Source organism: Mirounga angustirostris, unplaced genomic scaffold, assembly GCF_029215605.1.
Source record: "Mirounga angustirostris isolate CCGP_5_RB_7025 unplaced genomic scaffold, mMirAng1.0.hap1 SCAF_14, whole genome shotgun sequence".
NCBI classification, from domain to species: Eukaryota; Metazoa; Chordata; class Mammalia; order Carnivora; family Phocidae; genus Mirounga; species Mirounga angustirostris.
In genome coordinates, this window is record NW_026991722.1 from 61,243,253 (window position 1) to 61,263,635 (window position 20,383).

The window sequence follows — 20,383 nt, forward strand, 5'->3', positions numbered from 1 at the left end:
TTTTCATGATTGTGTCCTTGAAATACTAAAGTTGTTTGTTTTTTTTTTGAAGTACTAAAGTTTTTAATTTTGACAAAGGCCAATGTATAACAGATACATTGTTGTTGCTGTTGGTTTTGTTGTCATATTTAAGAACCATTGCCAAATCTAAGGTCATGAAGATTTACCCCTATGTTTTCTTCTAAGAGTTATATAATGTTAGCTCTTAGGCCTTTGATCCTTTTTCAGTTAAGTTTTATATATGCTGTCAGGTAAGGGGCTAGCTTCATTCTTTTGCATATAAATATTCAGGTGTTTCACCACCATTTGTTGAAAAGACTATTCTATCCCCATTGAATGATCTTGACACCCTTGTCAGTTGACCATAGATGTAGGAATAGAGTCATGACTCTCTATTCCTATCGTGCCAATCTGTTTTTTTGTTCCCGTACCACACATTTTAATTATCAATCATTGCTTTTCTGTACGTTTTGAAATTGGGAAGTGTGAGAGTCCTACAGCTTTGTTCTTTTTCAAGATTGTTTTGGCTATTCTGGGTCTTTTGCAATTCCATATGAATTTTAGAATCAACTTGTCAGTTTCTATAAAACACCAGGATTCTAGGAAGTATTGCCTTGAATTTGTAGAGTATTTGTGGAGTATTGTCATCTTAATATGGTTAAGATGAAGGCATTTCATCATTTGCTTCACGAATATGGGTTGTCTTGCCATTTATTTTTTTTTTAAAGACTTTTTTAAAGATTTTATTTATTTGACAGAGAGAGACAGAGTGAGAGAGGGAACACAAGCAGGGGGAGTGGGAGAAGGAGAAGCAGGCGTCCTGCTGAGCAGGGAGTCCGATGTGGGGCTCGATCCCAGGACCCTGGGACCATGACCCGAGCCAAAGGCAGACTCTTAACAACTGAGCCGTTCAGGCGCCCCTTGCCATTTATTTTAAATCTTTATTTTTCCTCAACAATATTTTGTAGTTTTCAGAGTATAAGTTCTGTACTTCTGTTAATTTATTCCTATTTTAGCTTTTTGATGCTATTATAAATGGAGTTGTTTTACTTAGTTTCATTTTTAGGTGGCTCATTGCAAGTGTTAGACATATAATTGATTTTTGTATGTTAATCTTGTATCATGCAACTTTGCTGACGTCATTTAATAGTTCTAATAGTTTTTTTAGTGGATTCCTTAGGATTTTCTTTAGACACAATCATGACACCTGCAACAGAAGTAGTTTTACTTCTTCGTTTCCAATCTAGATATCTTTTATTCATTCATTCATTCATTTATCTGCCTAATTGCCCTGGCTAGTACCTCTAGCACAATGTTGAAGGAAGTGGTAAGAGCGGATACCCTTGTCTTGTTCATGCTGTTGGGGAGAAATCATTCTTTCACCATTAAGTATGATGTTTTTAATTGGTTTTCTCATAGATGCCCTTTATCAGGTTGAGGAAGTTCCTGTCCAGCTACTAGTTGTTTTTATCATGAAAGGGTGTTGGATTTTTGTCAAATGCTCTTTTTGCATCTATTGAGATGATCATGTGTATTTTGTTTTTTATTTATTGATATAATGTATTACATGAATTGATTTTCAAATGTTAAACCAACCTTGAATTTCTGGGATAAATTATATTTGGTTATGGTGTATAATTCTTTTTATATGCTGCTATATTCAGTTTGCTAGTAATTTATTGAGGATTTTTCTGTCTGTATTCATAAGAGATACTGGCTTGTAATTTTACTTTTCTTGTGATGTCTTTGATTTTGATATCAGGGTAACAATGGTCTCATAAAATGAATTGGGAAGTGTTCCTTGCTGCTGTTTTTTGGAAGAGTTTGTGAAAAGTTGATTCTTTTTTTTTTCTGAGAGAGATTGGAGAGAGAGTGGGAGAGAGAGCGAGCTCACATGAGCTGGGGGGGGCATTAGGGAGGGGCGAGGAGTGAGGGAGAGAGAATCTTTTTTTTTTTTTTTTTTCTCAATGGGAAACCTGAAATATTCTATTTTATTTTATTTTATTCTTATGTTAATCCCCATACATTACATCATTAGTTTTAGATGAAGTGTTCCATGATTCATTGTTTGTGCACAACACCCAGTGCTCCATGCAGAACGTGCCCTCCTCAATACCCACCACCAGGCCAACCCATCCTCCCACCCCTCTCCCCTCTAGAACCCTCAGTTTGTTTTTCAGAGTCTATCGTCAGGGAGAGAGAATCTTAAGCAGGTTCCACGCCCAGTATGGAGCCCGATGCAGGGCTTGATCTCTCAACCCTGAGATCATGACCTGAGCCGAAATCAAGAGTTGGATGCTTAGCCATTGGAGCCACCAGGTGCCCCAAGTTGATTCATTTTTCACTTTGATAGGTAGAATTCAGAAACCATCTGGGCCTGGGCTTTACTTTGTGGGTAGTTTTTTTATTACTAGTTCAGTTTTTTCACTTGTTATAGGTATATCCAGATTGTCTGTTTCTTCTAGAGGCAGTTTTGATAGTTTGTGTCTTTCTAGGAATTTATCCATTTCACCTAAGTTATCTAATTTTGGCGTACAGTTGTTCATAGTATTTCTTCATAAGGTCAGTGGTAAAAACTCTTTCATTTCTGATTCTAGTAATGGGAGACTTTTCTCCCTCTCTCTCTCTCTTTTTTCTTTTCCCAATTTTGTTGATCTTTCCGAAGAACTAGGGTTTGGTTTCATTGATTTTTCTTTGTTGTTTTTCTGTTCCTTTTTCATTCATTTCTACCCTGATTTTTATTATTTCTGTCCTCCTTGCTTTAGGTTTAGTTGTACTTCCTTTTGCAGTATCTTAAGGTAGAAATTTAGGTTACTATTTGGGATCTTTCTTCTTTCTTAATATAGTCATTTCCAGCTATAAATTTTCCTCTAAGCACGCCTTTGGATGCATCCCACAGATTTCAGTGTGTTTTCTTCATTTTCATCCATCTCAAAGTATTTTCTGAAGTCCCTTTTGATTTCTTCTTTGACCCATTGGCTATTTAGGAGTGTGTTAGTGTGTTAATTTCCAAATGTTTGTGAATTACCCAATTTTTTCCCCTGCTATTGACTTATTTATTGATGTTTGTTTTGTGGATTAACATAGTTTATCCTAGAGAATGTTCACATGTGCACTTAATAGAAAAGTATATTCTGTTGTTGGGTGGAGTGTTCTGTAGATGTCTGCTAGGTCTAGTGGTTTATAGTGTTCAGATATTTTATCTATCCATTAATGGTTCTATTCTACTTGTTCAATTGTTAATGAAAGTAGAGTAGTAAAGTCCTCCAACTATTGCCATTGAATTGTTTCTCACTTTATTCCTTTCAGTTTTTGCTTCATGTATTTTGGTGCTCTGTTATATATGTTTGTAATTGTATGTATATGTATATATCCTTTTATCATAAAAAGTCTTCTTTATGTCTAATAATGTTTTTGTTTTAAAGTCTACTCTTTCTGATATTAGTATAGCTTTCTTGTGGTTGCTGTCTGCATGATCATATCTTCTTCCATCCTTTAACTTTTAATGAATTCATATATTTCAATATAAAGAGTGTCTCCCCTGGACGGTGTATAGTCAAATCTCCCCCCCCCCCAGCCTGACAGTCTCTGCCTTTTGTCTGTGTTGTTAAATCCATTTACATTTAATGTTCTTATTTATATAGCTGGGTTTATGTTTACCATTTAACTTTTTGTTTTCTTTGTATTTCATACCTTTTTTGTTTCTTTATTTCCCCTTTACTGCTTTCATTTGCATTAAGTAAATATTTTCTAATGTAGCATTTAAATGTGTTTAATAATTTTGTCACTATATTTTTAAGCTTATTTATTTTTTGGTGGTTGCTCTAGGGTTTCTCATATACATCTTAACTTAGAAGAATCAGCTTTAGATTTATAGTAGCTTAATTCCAGTGATATGGAATTTTTAATTTTTTAAGCTAAAGTTATAATGTTTCAAATGAAACTTGATTACTTTTTTTCTGGCAATACATCACTAAAACTAATGTCTTTAGATTAGTTCAAAGATGTTAAAGTGGAATCTTCAGTTCTTAACAAAGCTGATTGTAAGAATCAGTTAAATAACTGGTATATTACAAGTAGAGGTTGTTTTAAATATAGTAGAAAAAAATTAATTCAAAAGTTACCTCTTTGTAAAATTCCATGGCAATAATAGGTTCTTTTTCAAAGACATTTTCAAAATTAGCTGAAGTCTTTTTGAAATATGTCTTTACATGGTAAGTTTTTCTTCTAAAATACGTGTAATAGAGATTCTAGTCATTTGGTACACAATCACGGAAAAATGCTACTTTTTGTGTTGTGAACTGCATAGGTAAAAGTTAATGGCAGGATACTGTTGTTGTAATTCTATCTGATTTGCTAACTAAGACTGCAGCAAGCTGCTATCTTAGTTATTTCAGGTGCTTTGAAAGAATTTTTAATATTAATGCATTAATTTACTTTACAATAATTAAGACAAATTTAAGGTGTTAACACTATGGTATTGGGCTTTTAACTATGTCATATTCACTCTCTTGCATAATGGCAAGCTTTCTTGAGTGGGAGAGAAATAAGTGGAGGTATATACATAGGTGGCTGAGAATTTCAAATATCCCTAGATATGCTTATAGGAATGTTGTATAAATGAATGTCTTCTAGTTTATGTGTTAGATCAGAGTAAAGGTCGTGAACAGTTGGCCTAAATTACTTTGGTGGTTGCTTTAGTGCTCTGCTTTAGCTGAGGAAAGTTGGCCCAATATTTATAATCCTACAAAATCAATAGAATTTAAAAATTGCTTCTGCTACAAAGAAAAAAAATGAACACTGTAATTTAGTTAAAACTGAAAATGTCAATGGCATTAGGACAATGTTGCAGTTGAGGGATAACAATTACTTACCAAATTTTGCAAGGGAATAATTTTTTTTTTCAAGATTTTATTTATTTAGGGGTGTCTGGGTGGCTCAGTTGGTTGAGCGTCTGCCTTCGGCTCAGGTCATGATTTCAGGGTCCTGGGATCAAGCCCCACATCGGGCTCTCTGCTCAGTGGGGAGTCTGCTGCTCCCTCTCCCTCTGCCTGCTGCTCCCCACCCCCTGCTTGTGCTCTCTCTCTATCAAATAAATAAAATCTTTTTTTAAAAAAATAAAGCATTAAAAAAAATTTTTAAAAATTATTTTTAAAGATTTATTTATTTGAGATTGACAGAGAGAGAGAGGAGAGAGCACAAGCAGGGGGAGCAGCAGAGGGAGAGGGAGAAGCAGGCTCCCTGCTCCTGATGCAGGACTCGATCCCAGAACCCTGGGATCATGACCTGAGCTGAAGGTAGATGCTTAACCAACTGAGCCACCCAGGTGCCCAGCAAATAGTTTTAATACCCTTAAAAGAATTGCATTAGGAAGTGTGTTTAAAATATTGTCATAGCTTTAGGTTGAGATCTAGGAGTCATATCTTTATGAATTTTAATGTCAACAATTTTTTTCTAACATCTCTTAGGAAGGATTATGATTACTAGGCAGAAAATAGGAGCAAGGGTCACACTTCCTGTTCCCAAGAGAAATGAACATGCATAGGAAATAAGAGAAAGAAAGACATTGTACTCCATTAATGACTATTGAGAAAAGATCAAGAGGACACAGGAAGTCAGGTTAAGAAAATAGTTTGACAGAAAAGCACTACTAAAAGATAAGTACAGCCCTACCTATACCCTTCCACAAAAATTACCAAAGCAAGGCTTAATTCATTGCTTATTTAATTGAATTAAAGTAAGCCATATTTTGTGTTAGTTACATATTGACCTTGGAAGAGAAATGAGCCTTTCACAGTCACAGAACACTAGAGCCAAAAGCAGCTCCAGACTTCCACTGGCACATTAGGTAAAAATGACAATCTTTTGAACAACAAGAAAGGGCCATCTTTTTTTGTATAAAGTAGAGCAAAAATTAAATATGGAGGTTTGAAAAATATTTTAGCTTTGTCTCATCAACAAAGTATGACTTCAGTCTGAAAATGCATTCTCTTTAACTTATACAACCTAAAATTCTGGTGTCTTAAATGTTTTATTGAGAATTCTACATTTTCAAGCAATTATTGTCAAACATCAAAATTTTGCTATCAAATAAAGATATTTTCGTGCCTTGTATTGTTTTCTATTTTCCATTAGAATTAAGAAATAAGCTACTGCTTATCCTAACTTGAAATTTCATGAGAAGTAGGTAATATGGCTAAAAAACAGGATCTGGAAAGCTTATGTTAAAGGAAGTATATTTGGGGGCGCCTGGGTGGCTCAGTCGTTAAGCGTCTGCCTTCGGCTCGGGTCATGATCCCAGGATCCTGGGATCGAGCCCCGCATCGGGCTCCCTGCTCAGCGGGAAACCTGCTTCTCCCTCTCCCACTCCCCCTGCTTGTGTTCCCTCTCTAGCTGTCTCTCTCTCTGTCAAATGAATAAATGAAATCTTTAAAAATAAATAAATAAATAAAGGAAGTATATTTGAAGTACTTTTGGCAACTGTCAGTAATTTGGGGTAAGTCACTTAACCTTGCAGACTCAAATTTTTATAAGTGTAAAATAGTGGCTTGGCCTCAAATTTAGATCTATGAGGTCTTTTCCAAATCAAATCTTCTTTACTAATTGAAGCTAATAATTCCACTTACATTCAGAATCAGAAGACTGTCTCTCCTTGTTGATTTAAAAATAATTGCTCAAAGGTGAATCACATTAATAAAGTGAAACATGACTATTGTTTGACCTAGTATTTTCCAAAATCCTTCATGAACATACTGATACGCTACTGTTCAGCTATTTTGCCTTGTTCCTCTACTCTTTCTCAGTTTTTATCAGTGGGTATGTAACTTAATCTCATCAAGGTAGGATAGGTAAATTTTGAATATGTTAGATGCTACAGAATGAATATGTTGTGGAAAACACTGGTTTAGGGTACCACTTAGTAAAAGGGCATTCATGGGTATTTTCTAAATGTTTCTCAATATCTTCACCTTTGGATAGAAAAGTTAATTCTTTTGCAAATTTATAGACCAGAGGAATCCAATTTTGTTGTGTTCTTACCTGGTCTTTGTACTTCTGATTCTATGTATGAGGTCACATGCTAATTTTCATGACTCATTTTAAAGATTTGGGGTTAATATTTAGTTTGATTATTGAAATTACAAGAGATGAGTTTCAGACTGCATTTAAGATTGTTGATGGAATTAGCCTTCTTAGGGGAGTGATAATTTGCAATTCTTTATGGGGATGGAGTTATTATAGATCACTTTGAAGATAATTACTATGGGGAGATCACCACTATGGTGAAACCCAATGCCAGTGAACTCACAAGGACCAATGGAGGGAGATGGGCGTCGCATCATTCACACAAGGTATTTAAAATATCAAAAGTTTGGTTGATCGTAGTGGTATGTACAAATTTAAAGCATCTGCTTTTTATGTACTACTCTTGCTTGCTGGAGTGAGGAATGAAGTATGAGGACTTTTTTCTTGCTCTGTGCAAATGTAGAGAGATAGAAGTAGCCGAGAGAGCTGAGCTGGTCAGGAGGCCTGGATTCCAGTCCCACCTCTTTCATTTACTAGTCCTATATTTTGTCATTTGTAAGATAGGGATAGTAATATCTGACCTTCAAGTTGTATAACTGAAGAAAGCACTTTGAAAGTATAAAATTATCACTTTATATAAAGTATTATAATTGTGGGCAATGAAAATTTAGGTTATGCCACTGAAAAAAATATGCTGTTCTATTTTTTCCTTTTTGGTGCACTTTTCTAGGTGAATGTGCCTCTTAGGAGCAATTGTCTGGGAGTGACTGGATTAAGCTTGGGCTGCACAGGCAGACTGTGCTCCCTGAAGGCCTTGCTCCCTGAAAGACTCAGAGCAGCTCAGCCAGCACGTCCAGAGTATGAAGCATGAAGTACATTTATTCTGCAAAATGATAAGTAAATATAAAATAAAAAATTTCAAGGATTCCATTTTTAATAAATGCAACAACAAAATCAATGAAAACTAAAATCATATTCAGAGTAACACCTGCCACTATTTTTCACAGATCTTAACAGCACTTTGAAAAAGACATTTACATGTTGATTTGAATTATCAGACACTTTAAATATATAGAGCAATTTTTTTAAAGTGGTGAAGCCAAGAATAAAAAAATAAAATCAATGACAGAAATTGGAACAAAATATACTGTATAAGAAGGTATTCGAAGCTTTGAATTTGAATTGAAAATGAGAAAATGGGAAGGTTATTCCAAGTTATTCCACAGTCCTGCTTGAGTCCTGAGAATATCTGGACCTCTGATAGTCTTGAGTTGTCAGCAGTCACTTTCTCAGAGTCTTATGATGACGGACATGGGGCTAATCAAAATTTCAAAGGGTTCTGAAAATCATATAAAAATTATACTGTCTGTACAAAAATGCATCAAGTGTTCAGGTTATATAATAAATAGATTTATCTTTTACTTTTTCTGCATATATCAAACAACATTCTGCTTGTCATCTTGCCTCAATTTCATTCCACATAAGCTCTCAAAGGCAAGAAATTTACTTTAAATACAGTATATCAGTCATGAGTGTAGTATCTGGGGAAAAAAGCCCTATTTTATATAACCTTCCTGTGGCTCAATGCCATAATGTTTTTCTTCCCCAAATACATGTTTAAAAACTATCACTTAGGAAAGGAAAAAATCTTTCTGTTGTGAATTTGTGTTAAAGAATGCATCTTTTAAAAACAATAACATTTTGGGGTGCCTGGGTGGCTCAGTCGTTAGGCGTCTGCCTTCGGCTCAGATCATGATCCCAGGGTCCTGGGATCGAGCCCCTCATCGGGCTCCCTGCTCGGCGGGAGGCCTGCTTCTCCCTCTCCCATTCCCCCTGCTTGTGTTCCCTCTCTCGCTGTGTCTCTCTGTCAAATAAATAAAATCTTAAAAAAATTTTTTTTTTTCAGGGCGCCTGGGTGGCTCAGTTGGTTAAGCGACTGCCTTCAGCTCAGGTCATGATCCCAGGGTCCTGGGATCAAGTCCCGCATCGGGTTCCCTGCTCTGCAGGGAGCCTGCTTCTCCTTCTCTCACTCTCCCCTCCTTGTGTTCCCTCTCTCACTGTGTCTCTCTCTGTCAAATAAATAAATAAAATCTTTAAAAAAAAATTTTTTTTTTCAGGTAAAATTTGATTTTTCTTTTTCTTCACCTCCACTCCCTTCCTTCTTCCCTTCACTGTTATCTTTACTTGGAGATTTATTTATTGCCCTGTACCAGGAGTAACAAGGGACTGGCTCATTGATTCATTAGTTGATTAATTAATTTAACTTGTGTTTTGTAGGGGGAGTAAAGGATAAAATGTAATTGATTTTTGTTGTAGCTGTCACAGTGCAATGCAACAGCAATATCCCATAAGGCCAGGAGATGGTGGTGTTGTCCATAAGAGTAGACATTTAGCTGTTTTTCTGCATTGTTCAAACTGTTTTAAAGCCCTATGTATTTTCAAAATCCACACAGAATCTAAACTTTTAAGATACCAAATTTTGGGTATCTTTTCCCAGTTTTTCTTTAAGAGGTTTTATGTATCTATATATCTATATCTATCCATTCTATCTATATCATATAAGGAATTAGACCTTTCTTCTCAAGGGTTTGGCAAACATAGTGCATTTTTACAATGGGATTATGAACCTATAATTGATGTTACTTAAGGGGTTTTTTGTATCTCTTGTAGTGAAATTATAATAAGGTGACTAGGGAGAAGCTTTTTTCTCCCCTTTCAATTCCTCTTTTTAAAAACATCCTTTTGCTTTTCTCTCTTCTCCCCCACTACTGCTGTACTTACTGTGATATCTTAAGCATTTATAATAGACCCTTGTAATTTTTACTGCAAGATGCAATTGTTGAGTGTGAGATCTAATACTACGCACAGAACTGCCTTACAAGTTTAATTGTTAGTTATAAATTTCTTACTTGGTGGATACTTTAAGCTCTGTCAGGTTCTTACACAGGACTAGCCTCAGAGTGGAAAGTTACCAATTAAACTCATTTACCAATGAGTGATTATTTTACCTAAGAATTATACTGTATAACTTAATGAAGTCAGCGAGGCTCTGGGGAGTGCTGTATTTCTTTCTTTTATTTTATGGCTTATTGCCCTCAGTTCAGTGTTGGCACTGTGATATTAATTCCACATCGTCTGAACTTACTGGGTTAACAGAACTATGATGAGTGTGATCACTGGAGACGTTCTTAGTGAGGAGTTGTACAAACGTTACAAAATGAATCCGGAAGGACGCTGAAACTAGTATCTACAAATTATTTACAACATGTTTGTATCCCAGGCCCTGATCTACGCGCTTGGGAGAAGTCAGTGAGCAAAACCCATAAAAAAGTCCCTGTCCTCACGGGGCTTACAATGAAGATGGGAGGGCCTATTCAATAAATAATACGTTTAAGTAAATTATATGGTATATTGATGGCGAAAGCTACCCCAAAAAGAGCAGAGGAGGGTCCGGGGGATGGTGCAGGGGCGAAGTCGGCGGGTCAGGAGAAACCGTGTGGAGGCTTCAACGAGACGCAGGACCCGTGCCCAGAGGGCTGTCCGACGGTGGGCGGGAGCAGGAGCGGTTTCACAGATGTTTATTAGGAATTTGCTCCAGGCTGGGTTCGAGCTCCTAATTAGACTCCCAGCGAGCCAATTCCAGGGGCATCCAGGGCCAGTGGCCTCCTAGCTCGGCGGGGGATGGCTGCGGTCGGCGCCGTCAGCTCGGCGGCGAAGCGCACGCCCGAGCTCCCGGTCGTGCGGACCCTGACGGGGCGGCTCCGCAGCCCCGGCACTGAGCGCGCGGCCGGCGCGGGCGCGGGGCGGGGCCGGCGGACGCCATCGCGTCGCTACGGGCTGGCGGCAGCGGGCGGCCTGGTCAGGGCTGCCGCGGCGTCCTCGCCGCTCTTCGCTCGCCCACGGCCGCCGGGCCCTCGCCCAGTCCCCCGCCTGGTTCAACACGACGGCGCGCGCGGCCCCGTTGGGCGGGGCGGTTCCGGGGATGAGGAGGCGGCGGCGCGCCGAGACGATGCTCGGGAGCTGAGAACACGCCGGCACACGGCGCAGCGCTCCGCCGTCGCGCCGACCCGCGGGATGGCTCACCCGGCGGGCCCGGCGGGCCCGGCAGGCGGCGGGGAGCCCCGGGCGGAGCCAGCGGGCGGCGAGGAGCCTCCGGGCCCCGGGGCGTCTGGCGGCCCGCCGGACGCGCTGAGCCTGGAGGAGATCCTGCGGCTCTACAACCAGCCCATCAACGAGGAGCAGGCGTGGGCCGTGTGCTACCAGTGCTGCTGGTCTCTGCGCGCCGCGTCCGCGGGCCACCGCCAGCCCCGTCGCCGCGTGCGCTCAGCCGCGCAGATCCGCGTCTGGAGGGACGGCGCCGTTACCTTGGCGCCCGACGATGCGGGAGAGCCGCACCCAGCTGCGGGTGAGGCCGCCGACCTGCGCCCCCACGGAGAACCCTCGCCGCGGCCCCCTTTCACTCGCAGCCCCGGGCCGGGCCCTTCCGCCCCGCGACCCCCACCTCCCACGGGAGGACCCCCTGCGGCCCCCTTTTCTCCTCGCATTCCTGGGCCCTGCCCTCCCGCCGCGCGACCCCCACCTCCGACAGGAGGACCCCCCCCAACGCGGCCCCCCTTTCCCCTCGCAGTCCCTGGGCCCTGCCCTTCCGCCCCGCGAACGCCCACCTCCCAAGGAGACCTGGGAGGAGCCGGGCCTGGGGAGGGCGGGGGGGGGGGGAGGTGGTGGTGCTGGCGCTGTGGTCTAGCGGGGCCCCACGGAGGTCGGAGCAGGGGGTGGGGGGCCGGCAGCGTCACAAAGGCGGGTTGTGAAGGGAGCGTCCGGGCGGGCCTGCGCCCCGCAGTAGGGCCGCGGACCTGCCCAAGGTGCTGGTAATTGTACAGACTGTCATAGGAGAGCTGCCCGCGTCTTGTTTGGGAAATGGAGTGGGTTGGGTCCTTTTCATGATAAGCTATGTATACATACTTAGATGCCAGGGCTATTTACTTGGGATGTGGTAGGTGCTCTGAAAGGTTCACGTGAGATCTCGTCAAGGGCAGTTAATTCTGCTGCCAGGAAAATTATACCTTTCAGGATGAGTAGTCAGCTAATAGTATTTTTAAAAATTTGGCAACAAATTCTTTCGGTTTGGAAATATAAAAAGCCCCGAGGAGAATTGGGAGAAACAGGAGGAGACGAAATAATGATTTCTAGCTCCTGAAAGTTATAAAATAACTACTATTTACCTGCGTGTTAAAATTTGTTGTGATGGAAAAACAGGCTTGTCAAGTCAAAAGTTGACAGGATGTCAGATAAACCAGATAAAATGGATTTCAGTTTGGTTATTGTCTAACGTAAATTCTTCGAGATTATCACCTACACGTTATTATGTAGCTAGGGCTTACTCAGAGATTTAGGGATGATGATGAGGGGATTGATAATAGGTTTCTCCTATCAGTTTTTATAATTCAGTCTTTTGAGAGGCAAGTATATTAAAAACATAGAGAAATAATCCGCCCGCACTTTTAGAAAGTTGATGGAAGTGTCAAAATGCTTAAGGTGAAAGATGTAATTCATTAGTCAGTAAAATGACATTTAATGCAAATCCTTATCTAAATTGATTAAAATAAAAAACATTCAAGATTTTAGTTATCAATTGTTTCACTTCCCCCAGAACATTAAAATGTGTGTGTGTTTCGGGGAAACACATTTTAGAACTTTCATTTACTTAAATCTATTCTTCATAATTCTCTTGAAATTATTTTATTTCAAATCGTTTTTAGTTTATTTGATGTGTTTATTGTATTTATTGTATTTATTTATTTATTTTGACAGAGACACAGCGAGGGAGGGAACACAAGCAGGGGGAGTGGGAGAGGGAGAAGCAGGCTTCCTGCCCATGAGGGGCTCGATCCCAGGACCCTGGGATCATGACCTGAGCCGAAGGCAGAAGCTTAACGACTGAGCCACCCAGGCGCCCCAATGTGTTTATTGTTTTTAAACTTGGACAATGTTAGTGGGAAATACTTGGTATTATAATTTACTTACAACATATTAACATCATATGCCAAGATACATTTATTATAAAATATGGCAAAACCATGCCTTGGAATCTGGCATTTCAAGGGGAAAAATGGTTGTGTGCAACCCTCTTTAGAAGCAGCATTGGTAATGTTTGTTGACCTCTGGAAGAAACAAACAGGAGTTTACATTCTTTCTTCTGAACTTTATCCCAGAAGAATGTGGTTTAAGTTATATTTATGGACCTACTAGTAGTTTGTCAAAGACTCATGTATTCTGACGAGAGTCAAAAAAAAAAATCAGAATCTCATTTTGCAATCAATTATTATTGTTATTATTATTTTGTATCATTAGTGTGAGTGATACTATCTTGACCTCAATGTAATACTCTGTCTTTTTGGAGATAATAGTAGTTTCCCTGCAGTAGCGGTAATGAATTTATAATCCATCCTCTTCTTCCTTAGTTTGGCTCATGATCTCGGCTACCAGTTGTTGAGAGAGCCCAACCAAAGTTGTTGATAGTCTTGAGCACTTTAGGCTTGATCAATTAAAAATCTTTAGGAAGTTCATACTAAAATGTTGCTTACGTTAGTTTATTTCCTCCTAGGATTTAAGAGTAGTTGCATGGCTACAGAAGGCAGTGTCTTCTGAACACTTAATCTTGATTCTTAAAAATGCTGAGTAATTTAGTACTGTGCACATGTATAAATTCTATTTTTTAAGGAAAAATGATAATCATGACGCCTCAATTCTAAGAAGTACTTTTTCACTGTAGGATGTTTAATAGGATTATATGTTGATTGGCAACAACATACAATCCTATTTATATTTTCACACAGTTTATCCATTGATTTATTTCCAAATGGAGGTTTAGGGAAGTTAAGGGACTTGCTTAAATTCATAGTGGTGACTTTGAATCAAATCCAGGTCTTTTAGGGCGCGTGGGTGGCTCAGTTGGTTAAGCGACTGCCTTCGGCTCAGGTCATGATCCTGGAGTCCCTGGATCGAGTCCCGCATCGGGCTTCCTGCTCGGCAGGGAGTCTGCTTCTCCCTCTGACCCTCCCCCTTCTCATGTGCTCTCTCTCATTCTCTCTCTCTCGAATAAATAAATAAAATCTTTAAAAAAAAAAAAATCCAGGTCTTTTAACCTCTAGGCTTATAAATAGATTTGGTTTGAATTTGGGTCCTTATTCCTCCCCTTCCTAGCTGAGTGACCTTGAATAAGTTCCCTAACCTCCCTTAATTAATGAATTAGAGACACTTAAGCTCTGCATATACAATCACCCTGAGTCCGGCCTTCTCATCTGTAAAATGAGAATAGATCACTTTTTCACGCGAGAGGGTTTAAGGGAGACGATGCATGTAAAGTGACTAAAGCAAGGCTTGTTATGTAGCAGATATTCAGTAATTTTTAGTTTCCTTTCTCCCCTAATTCTGTGTCCTTTTGCACCACCATGGTGCCTGTGGTCCTGCTGTCCTGCATTTTTATTAAAAATTGGAACACAAAGATTTGGGTCAGGGTTTCTCATTCCCATTTTTGGCTGAATAATTCAGTATGGTGTTGGCCTATGCCTGTGTAGGATGTTCAGCAGCATCCCACTGGATGCCAGTAACTACCCATCCCCTCCCCCAAGTCATGACAATCAAAAAAGTCCCTGGACATGGCCAAGTTTTCTCTGGGCAAAGTCATCCCCTGTTGAGAACCACAGGTCTAGCGGATGATGGGTGGTACACAGGATTGTGTTCAGTGTGGAGAATTGGATCCTGGCTGTAATCCTCGAGTGAGTGAATCTTTGCGCTGGCCACTCTTCCCTCTGCTCTTGAGTTGAATGAACAAGTGGTTTCGCTCCCCTTAGTCCCATAGGAAGAAATAACCCCTCACATGCTTTCTTGACTTGTTTTGGGGGTGAATAGTAGTAATTGATTTTAGTTCTTGTTTACTTTTAACAGTGTTGCTACATCCAGAACGTTCATATTCACTTTGAATTAAATTAGACATACCTATAAGAGAAATAGGAAAATGATGAAAGATGTGGGAGGCATGGAAATGAGACCAAAATGGGAAGAAGACAATGAAGAACAAGCAATTTTATTTAGCATTCTGATATAATCTAGTGCCATATACTAACATCGCCATGAAAGCAGTGTGATATAGGATTGAAGGAGATAAAGAAAAAGGAAAAAATTAGTTCTTTAGAGTATATCTTAAGAGTAAAAATGATTAAATTATGAAATAGGGTCTTAAGCAGCATATTTTATGAAGTATTTCTGTGATGACAGAAGGAAACATTGTTTAGAATCAAGAGGGCTTATGATTCTTCCTAGGTGTTTGACAACATTTTTATTTTCCCTAATGTTTATGTACATATAGTAAACCTTACTGTTTGATAAAAGTTTCTTATATGCAGGTTGATGCAGTTTTTGCTTTCACACATTTAATTAACAAGTTAAAGACACTCAGGCTCTGCATATATGGCCTGCTCTTTGTCACCACTATGCCTAACTGGCATTTGGAACTCATTTTATTATACACGTTATTTAGGAAGTAGTCACTGATGGAATTTAGGTTATATTCCAGACCTTTGCAAGATTAGAACTTTTTTTTCCTGGGATGCCACAGAGAATTATTAATAACAATAGTATTAGAGCTTAGAACCATTGTATGGTCTCAACAGCCTCTTAGGCCTTAATACCCATCTGACAAAAATAACATTTCAGATTTTGATTTCAAAATCTTTGATGTATCTTTAATGTTAGATGTATAAAGAACATTTTAAAAATTATGACCGCATCTTGATTTAAAATAATCTTAGATTGGTAATAGGTTTTCCTGGGAGGAACAATGAAAGCCTGGGTGCATACTAATAAAGGCATCCCTTGGTATAGGGAACATTGGGCTTTGTTTGGGATTTGAAAAGAGGACATGATCAGTCAAGCTTCTCAGTAAGTTTCATGCTAATTTGGTGGAAAAATGGTCTTGAAATAATATCTATTTGATTTTAAAGAGAGAACAAATACTTGTGGAGAAGGTTGAAGTAGCGAAAACATGTTTTAAAACATGAATTCTTGTTCATTCTTGGTATAATTCTTGAGTGGTAACATCCTGATCATTAAATGAAAGGAATATTTGAGATTTATGTGTATATGTCCAGGGTAGAGTTTGGGGGTGAATGATGGTATTAGGGGTTGGTGAGATGTCTCATCAGGTATAGTAATAGGTAAGAATTATTCCATTTGTACAGTATCTCCCAATATGTTGGACTAATTCAGTTTTAAAAACATGCAGGGACGCCTGGGTGGCTCAGTCAGTTGAACGTCTGCCTTTGGCTCAGGTCATGATCTTGGGGTCCTGGGATCAAGCCCTGCATTGGACTCCCTGCTCAGTAGGGAGTCTGCTTCTCCCTCTCCCTCTGCCCCTTCCCTCAGTTTGTGCTCTCTTCCTCTCCCTCTCAAGTAAATAAATACAATCTTAAAAAAGAAAATGCATTGAGTTCCTACCATGTGCAAGCAGCGTTCAAGTTTCCATGAGTAATGTAAAGATAAATAGTTCTAGTCATCGAAGAAGAGAAAATAAAACATAACCACATTGATAAGTTTACTATGCAGTTAATGAAGCTTCAACTCTGAGCCCACTCATTTACATAGGTCTCTTATAGGCCCCTGCGTACAATATGTGCAGATGGTCATTTGCAAAATTAAGTTATTTTAGCCATAATCAGTAAGATTGGTGTCCTGTTGACTCCAATTTACCCTCCAGCGTACTTCTAGTTGTGTTGGGTTGTGTGGGAGTAGCCACAGACGTTTTTGGGAAAAATTTTGAAATAATGCTTTGTGGTTTATATCTGTTTTTCTGCCCTATGCAAAGGAAAACAGGGGAGTTTAGTCATATACAGATATGGGTATGTAAGTAAGTTGGGACTTTGTTGGGAAGCCCACAGTGTAGCCTCACCAATAATTTTGACTCAGTTTTTGAAGAAAACAATCATTGATCTACCAAGGACTATATGTTGGTACGAGATGATGAGTCACACTCTGCCTATTTTATTTGTGAGGTCAGAATCACTTTCCTGCATCATAAATTCTGTAAAATGGCAACAGTTCCCATCCCACTTTCATAATACTGTCATCAGAGCCATATTATGTTTTTCATTTGCCTCCTGTTGGCTAAGTAGAAAAAATAAACTATTCTCTTCCAGATATTTGTTTAAAATTATGAGGAAAATATTGCCAAATATAGTAGGTTTTGGATTAACTTTTTATTTTGAGATAATTTTAGATTTACAGAAAAGTTGCGAAGTTAGCACAGAAATTCCTGTGTACTCCACCCAGTTCTAATGTTAACATCTTATACTAGTGTGGTGTCTTTGTCAAAACTAAGAAGCCAGCATTGGCGCATTACTATTAACTCCAGACTTCATTTGGAACTATTAACTCTGGACTACTATTAACTCTGGACTTCATTTTTCTATTAATGTCCTTTTCCTGTTTTAGAATCCCATCCAGAATACCATATCACATTTAGTCCTCATGTCTCCGTAGTCTCTTCTGGTCTGTTGTGATTTCTTACACTTTCCTTGTTTACCCCGACTTGACAATCTTGAGGGGTACTGGTCAGGGGTTTTGTAGACTGTCCTTCCATTTAGGTTTGCCTGACGTTTTCTTGACTTGGCTGGGGTTATGTGTTTGGGCAAGGAATTACCACTGAGGGGAAGGCTCCTCTCATCACATAGGATTGGGGCACATTATATCCACACAGCACCACTGGTGATGTGCACCTTTGTTTGCCAGGTTTCTCTGCCTAAAGAGTTACTGTTTTTACCTTTTTCTATACTCTGTTCTTTGGAAAGGAGTCACTAAGCCCAGCCTGCGTTGGAGAAGGGGGCCTCCTCCAGGGGGATGAATTACTATTATTATTACTATTTAATTTTATATTACTTAATTTTAATATCATTTTATATTACTGCGTAATATTATTTGGAATTCTTCTGTAAGGAAGATTTGTCTCTTCTCCCCCATTTACTTATTTATTTATATCATTCTAGCATCATGTATATATTATACTTTGTTATTCATTACCATGTTATGTTTTTAGTCAGATTGTTCCAACTGTGGCCAATGGGAGCTCCTTCAGGTTGGCTCCTCTGTCCCTCCTTTTTGTTGTTGTTGTTTTTTAAGATTTTATTTATTTGAGAGAGAGAATGAGAGAGAACACAAGCTGGGGGAGAAGCAGGGAGCCTGATGCAGGTCTCCATCCCAGGGTCCTGGGATGACCTGAGCTGAAGGCAGCCACATAACCGCTTAACCGACTGAGCCAACCAGTCATCTCCTGTGTGCCTTTGACATACAGCCATCCTTTTATGTTTTTGAGCACATCTTCACTTTCCGGCACTACAAGATGTTTTAAGGCTTACGACGTGTATTTTTCATCCCCGTCCTACAATCAGACATATCCCTAAGGAGCTCAGCACTGATTATGCTTGTTGATACTGGGGTTGTTTTGTTTTTAATATGGAAGAAGAATTGAAATAATAAAAGGTTTACTTATTTTTGATGTTCAAACTTTGTTAGATTTATGAAGTATCTCTTTTTGGTATCTTGCTTATATTGGCATGCCTACCACTGTCTGTATATTTGCTCATCCTTTCAACAGTTATGTAATGAATACCTTAGAGCCAGGTTGAATAGAGAGGTTAAGAGAGAGCAGTCTGTACACACTGTTTATCAGAAGGGAGAGATACCTGGAAACAAAAGCCAGAGCAGCCAATATTGGGGTATCAATTTGGATATACTGGAGATGAGGGGAGGTCAGTGAAATGTGGCCTAGAGTTAAGTATGGATTGACTGAGGTATGTGGATGGTCAAGAACTGGTTTGGACAAATCTTGTGATCATTGGCCTTCCTCTTATAAGTCTTATGGATACTCTGGGCTAGTGGTGTCTGTCCTTAAAGCTGCAGCGGAACCATGCAGAATGTTGGCGATCAACCACATTTGAAATAGTTCCCCATTTTGTAAACATACATCCTCATTACTGCTCTGCAGTACAGCATGTGGATAAAATACACTCTTGTGATATGCTCATAAAATGTCTTAACCAAGCAAACAAAAGAGATGAAAACTAAATATCACTGGGCAAATGGTTTTTTGTTTTGGCTAAGTATTTCAGACTGTTGCATGGGATCATGAATACTTTAGGGACCAGAAGAATACTGATTTATATAAAGCCATGCAAATTAATTGAGAAAGCCAGTAATATTTTCCCTAATTCTAACTTCTGTGTAGTTACTTTTGAGTGGTAGAACAGGTAAGATTTGTTTATTCATTCGTTGAATTTATTGGGCTTATCTGGTTCAGCCTTTGCCCTTCTCAGGTCAATATCTCACTGGTATTCTATTGATTTTTAAATGTATGAAGGATAGACATTCCATGACACCCTGTTCTGTTTTGCTGCTGGTATTGCCCTCATCATACAAAGAAAATACATTAAGAAAATGTCCTATAAGCAATGTCCTTTAAGCAATTTAAGCAAATTTCAACTAGTTGTGTAGGAGTTCAATAGTATTTTTTTGTTTAAGCACATTTCATCTAGTTGCATGAGAGTTCAATAGGTTTTTTTGTTTTAGTGATGATAGCCTGGTAATGAAATGTTGGTAGGATCTCTTAAACATTTTTTGGGGGTATGTTGTATTAATTCAATCTTACTTTTCTTCTAAAAATATAATTTCTTTTGACATTTCCTTCTCAAAACTTATTTCTTGGACTTTCCCCGGTTTTTTCACAAGTTTTTCCTTTTTTTGGAAGTTCAGCATACATACAGGAAAGTGCACAAATCATTAATGATACAACCCTGTAAACACCAACCTGATTGAGGACAAAGGAGCATTACAAGTAGCCTACAAGTCTTCCACATATATAATCATTGGCATAGTTTTTATCACCACGGATTGGGCTTGCTTGTTTGTAAACTTTGTATGTATAGAATCTTATAATATGTGTTTGTTGTGTCTGCCTTCTTTTGTTCAAAATTATGTTTGTGAGATAAACTACTTGTTATTGCATCTAGCATTAATTGGTTTTCATTGCTATATGGTATTCAATTGTATGAAAATACCAAAATTCGTTTACCCAGCCTGCTGTGGATGGTCATATGAATTGTTTGGAGTTTTAGCTATTATTTTAAATAATACCACTATAAACTCTCTTGAATATATGTATGCACTTCTGGTAGGTATATATCTAGTAAAATTGCTGGGTTGTTGCCCATGTGTCTCTTAAGTTTCAGTAGATATTGCCAAGTAGTTTTCCAAAGTGGTTTTTCAGGTTACCTTTCTTATTAGCAATGTGTCTGTTGTACCACATCCACTG

At 39.0% G+C, this 20,383-nt stretch overlaps 1 protein-coding gene across 3 annotated transcripts in view; it reads left to right on the plus strand.

Annotated features, from left to right (window-relative positions):
* Positions 1–10,845: 10,845 nt before the first annotated feature.
* Positions 10,846–20,383, plus strand: part of SPIRE1 (spire type actin nucleation factor 1) — a 205,197-nt gene continuing 195,659 nt past the window's right edge. Inside the window, exon 1 of one of the 3 annotated variants that reach the window (XM_064577986.1) lies at positions 10,846–11,428. In XM_064577986.1, the coding sequence (XP_064434056.1) occupies positions 11,098–11,428 (331 nt within the window). In that variant the 5' untranslated portion in view covers positions 10,846–11,097. The remainder of the gene's footprint in view (positions 11,429–20,383) is intronic. The other 2 variants (XM_064577987.1, XM_064577988.1) reach the window with 2 other exon arrangements.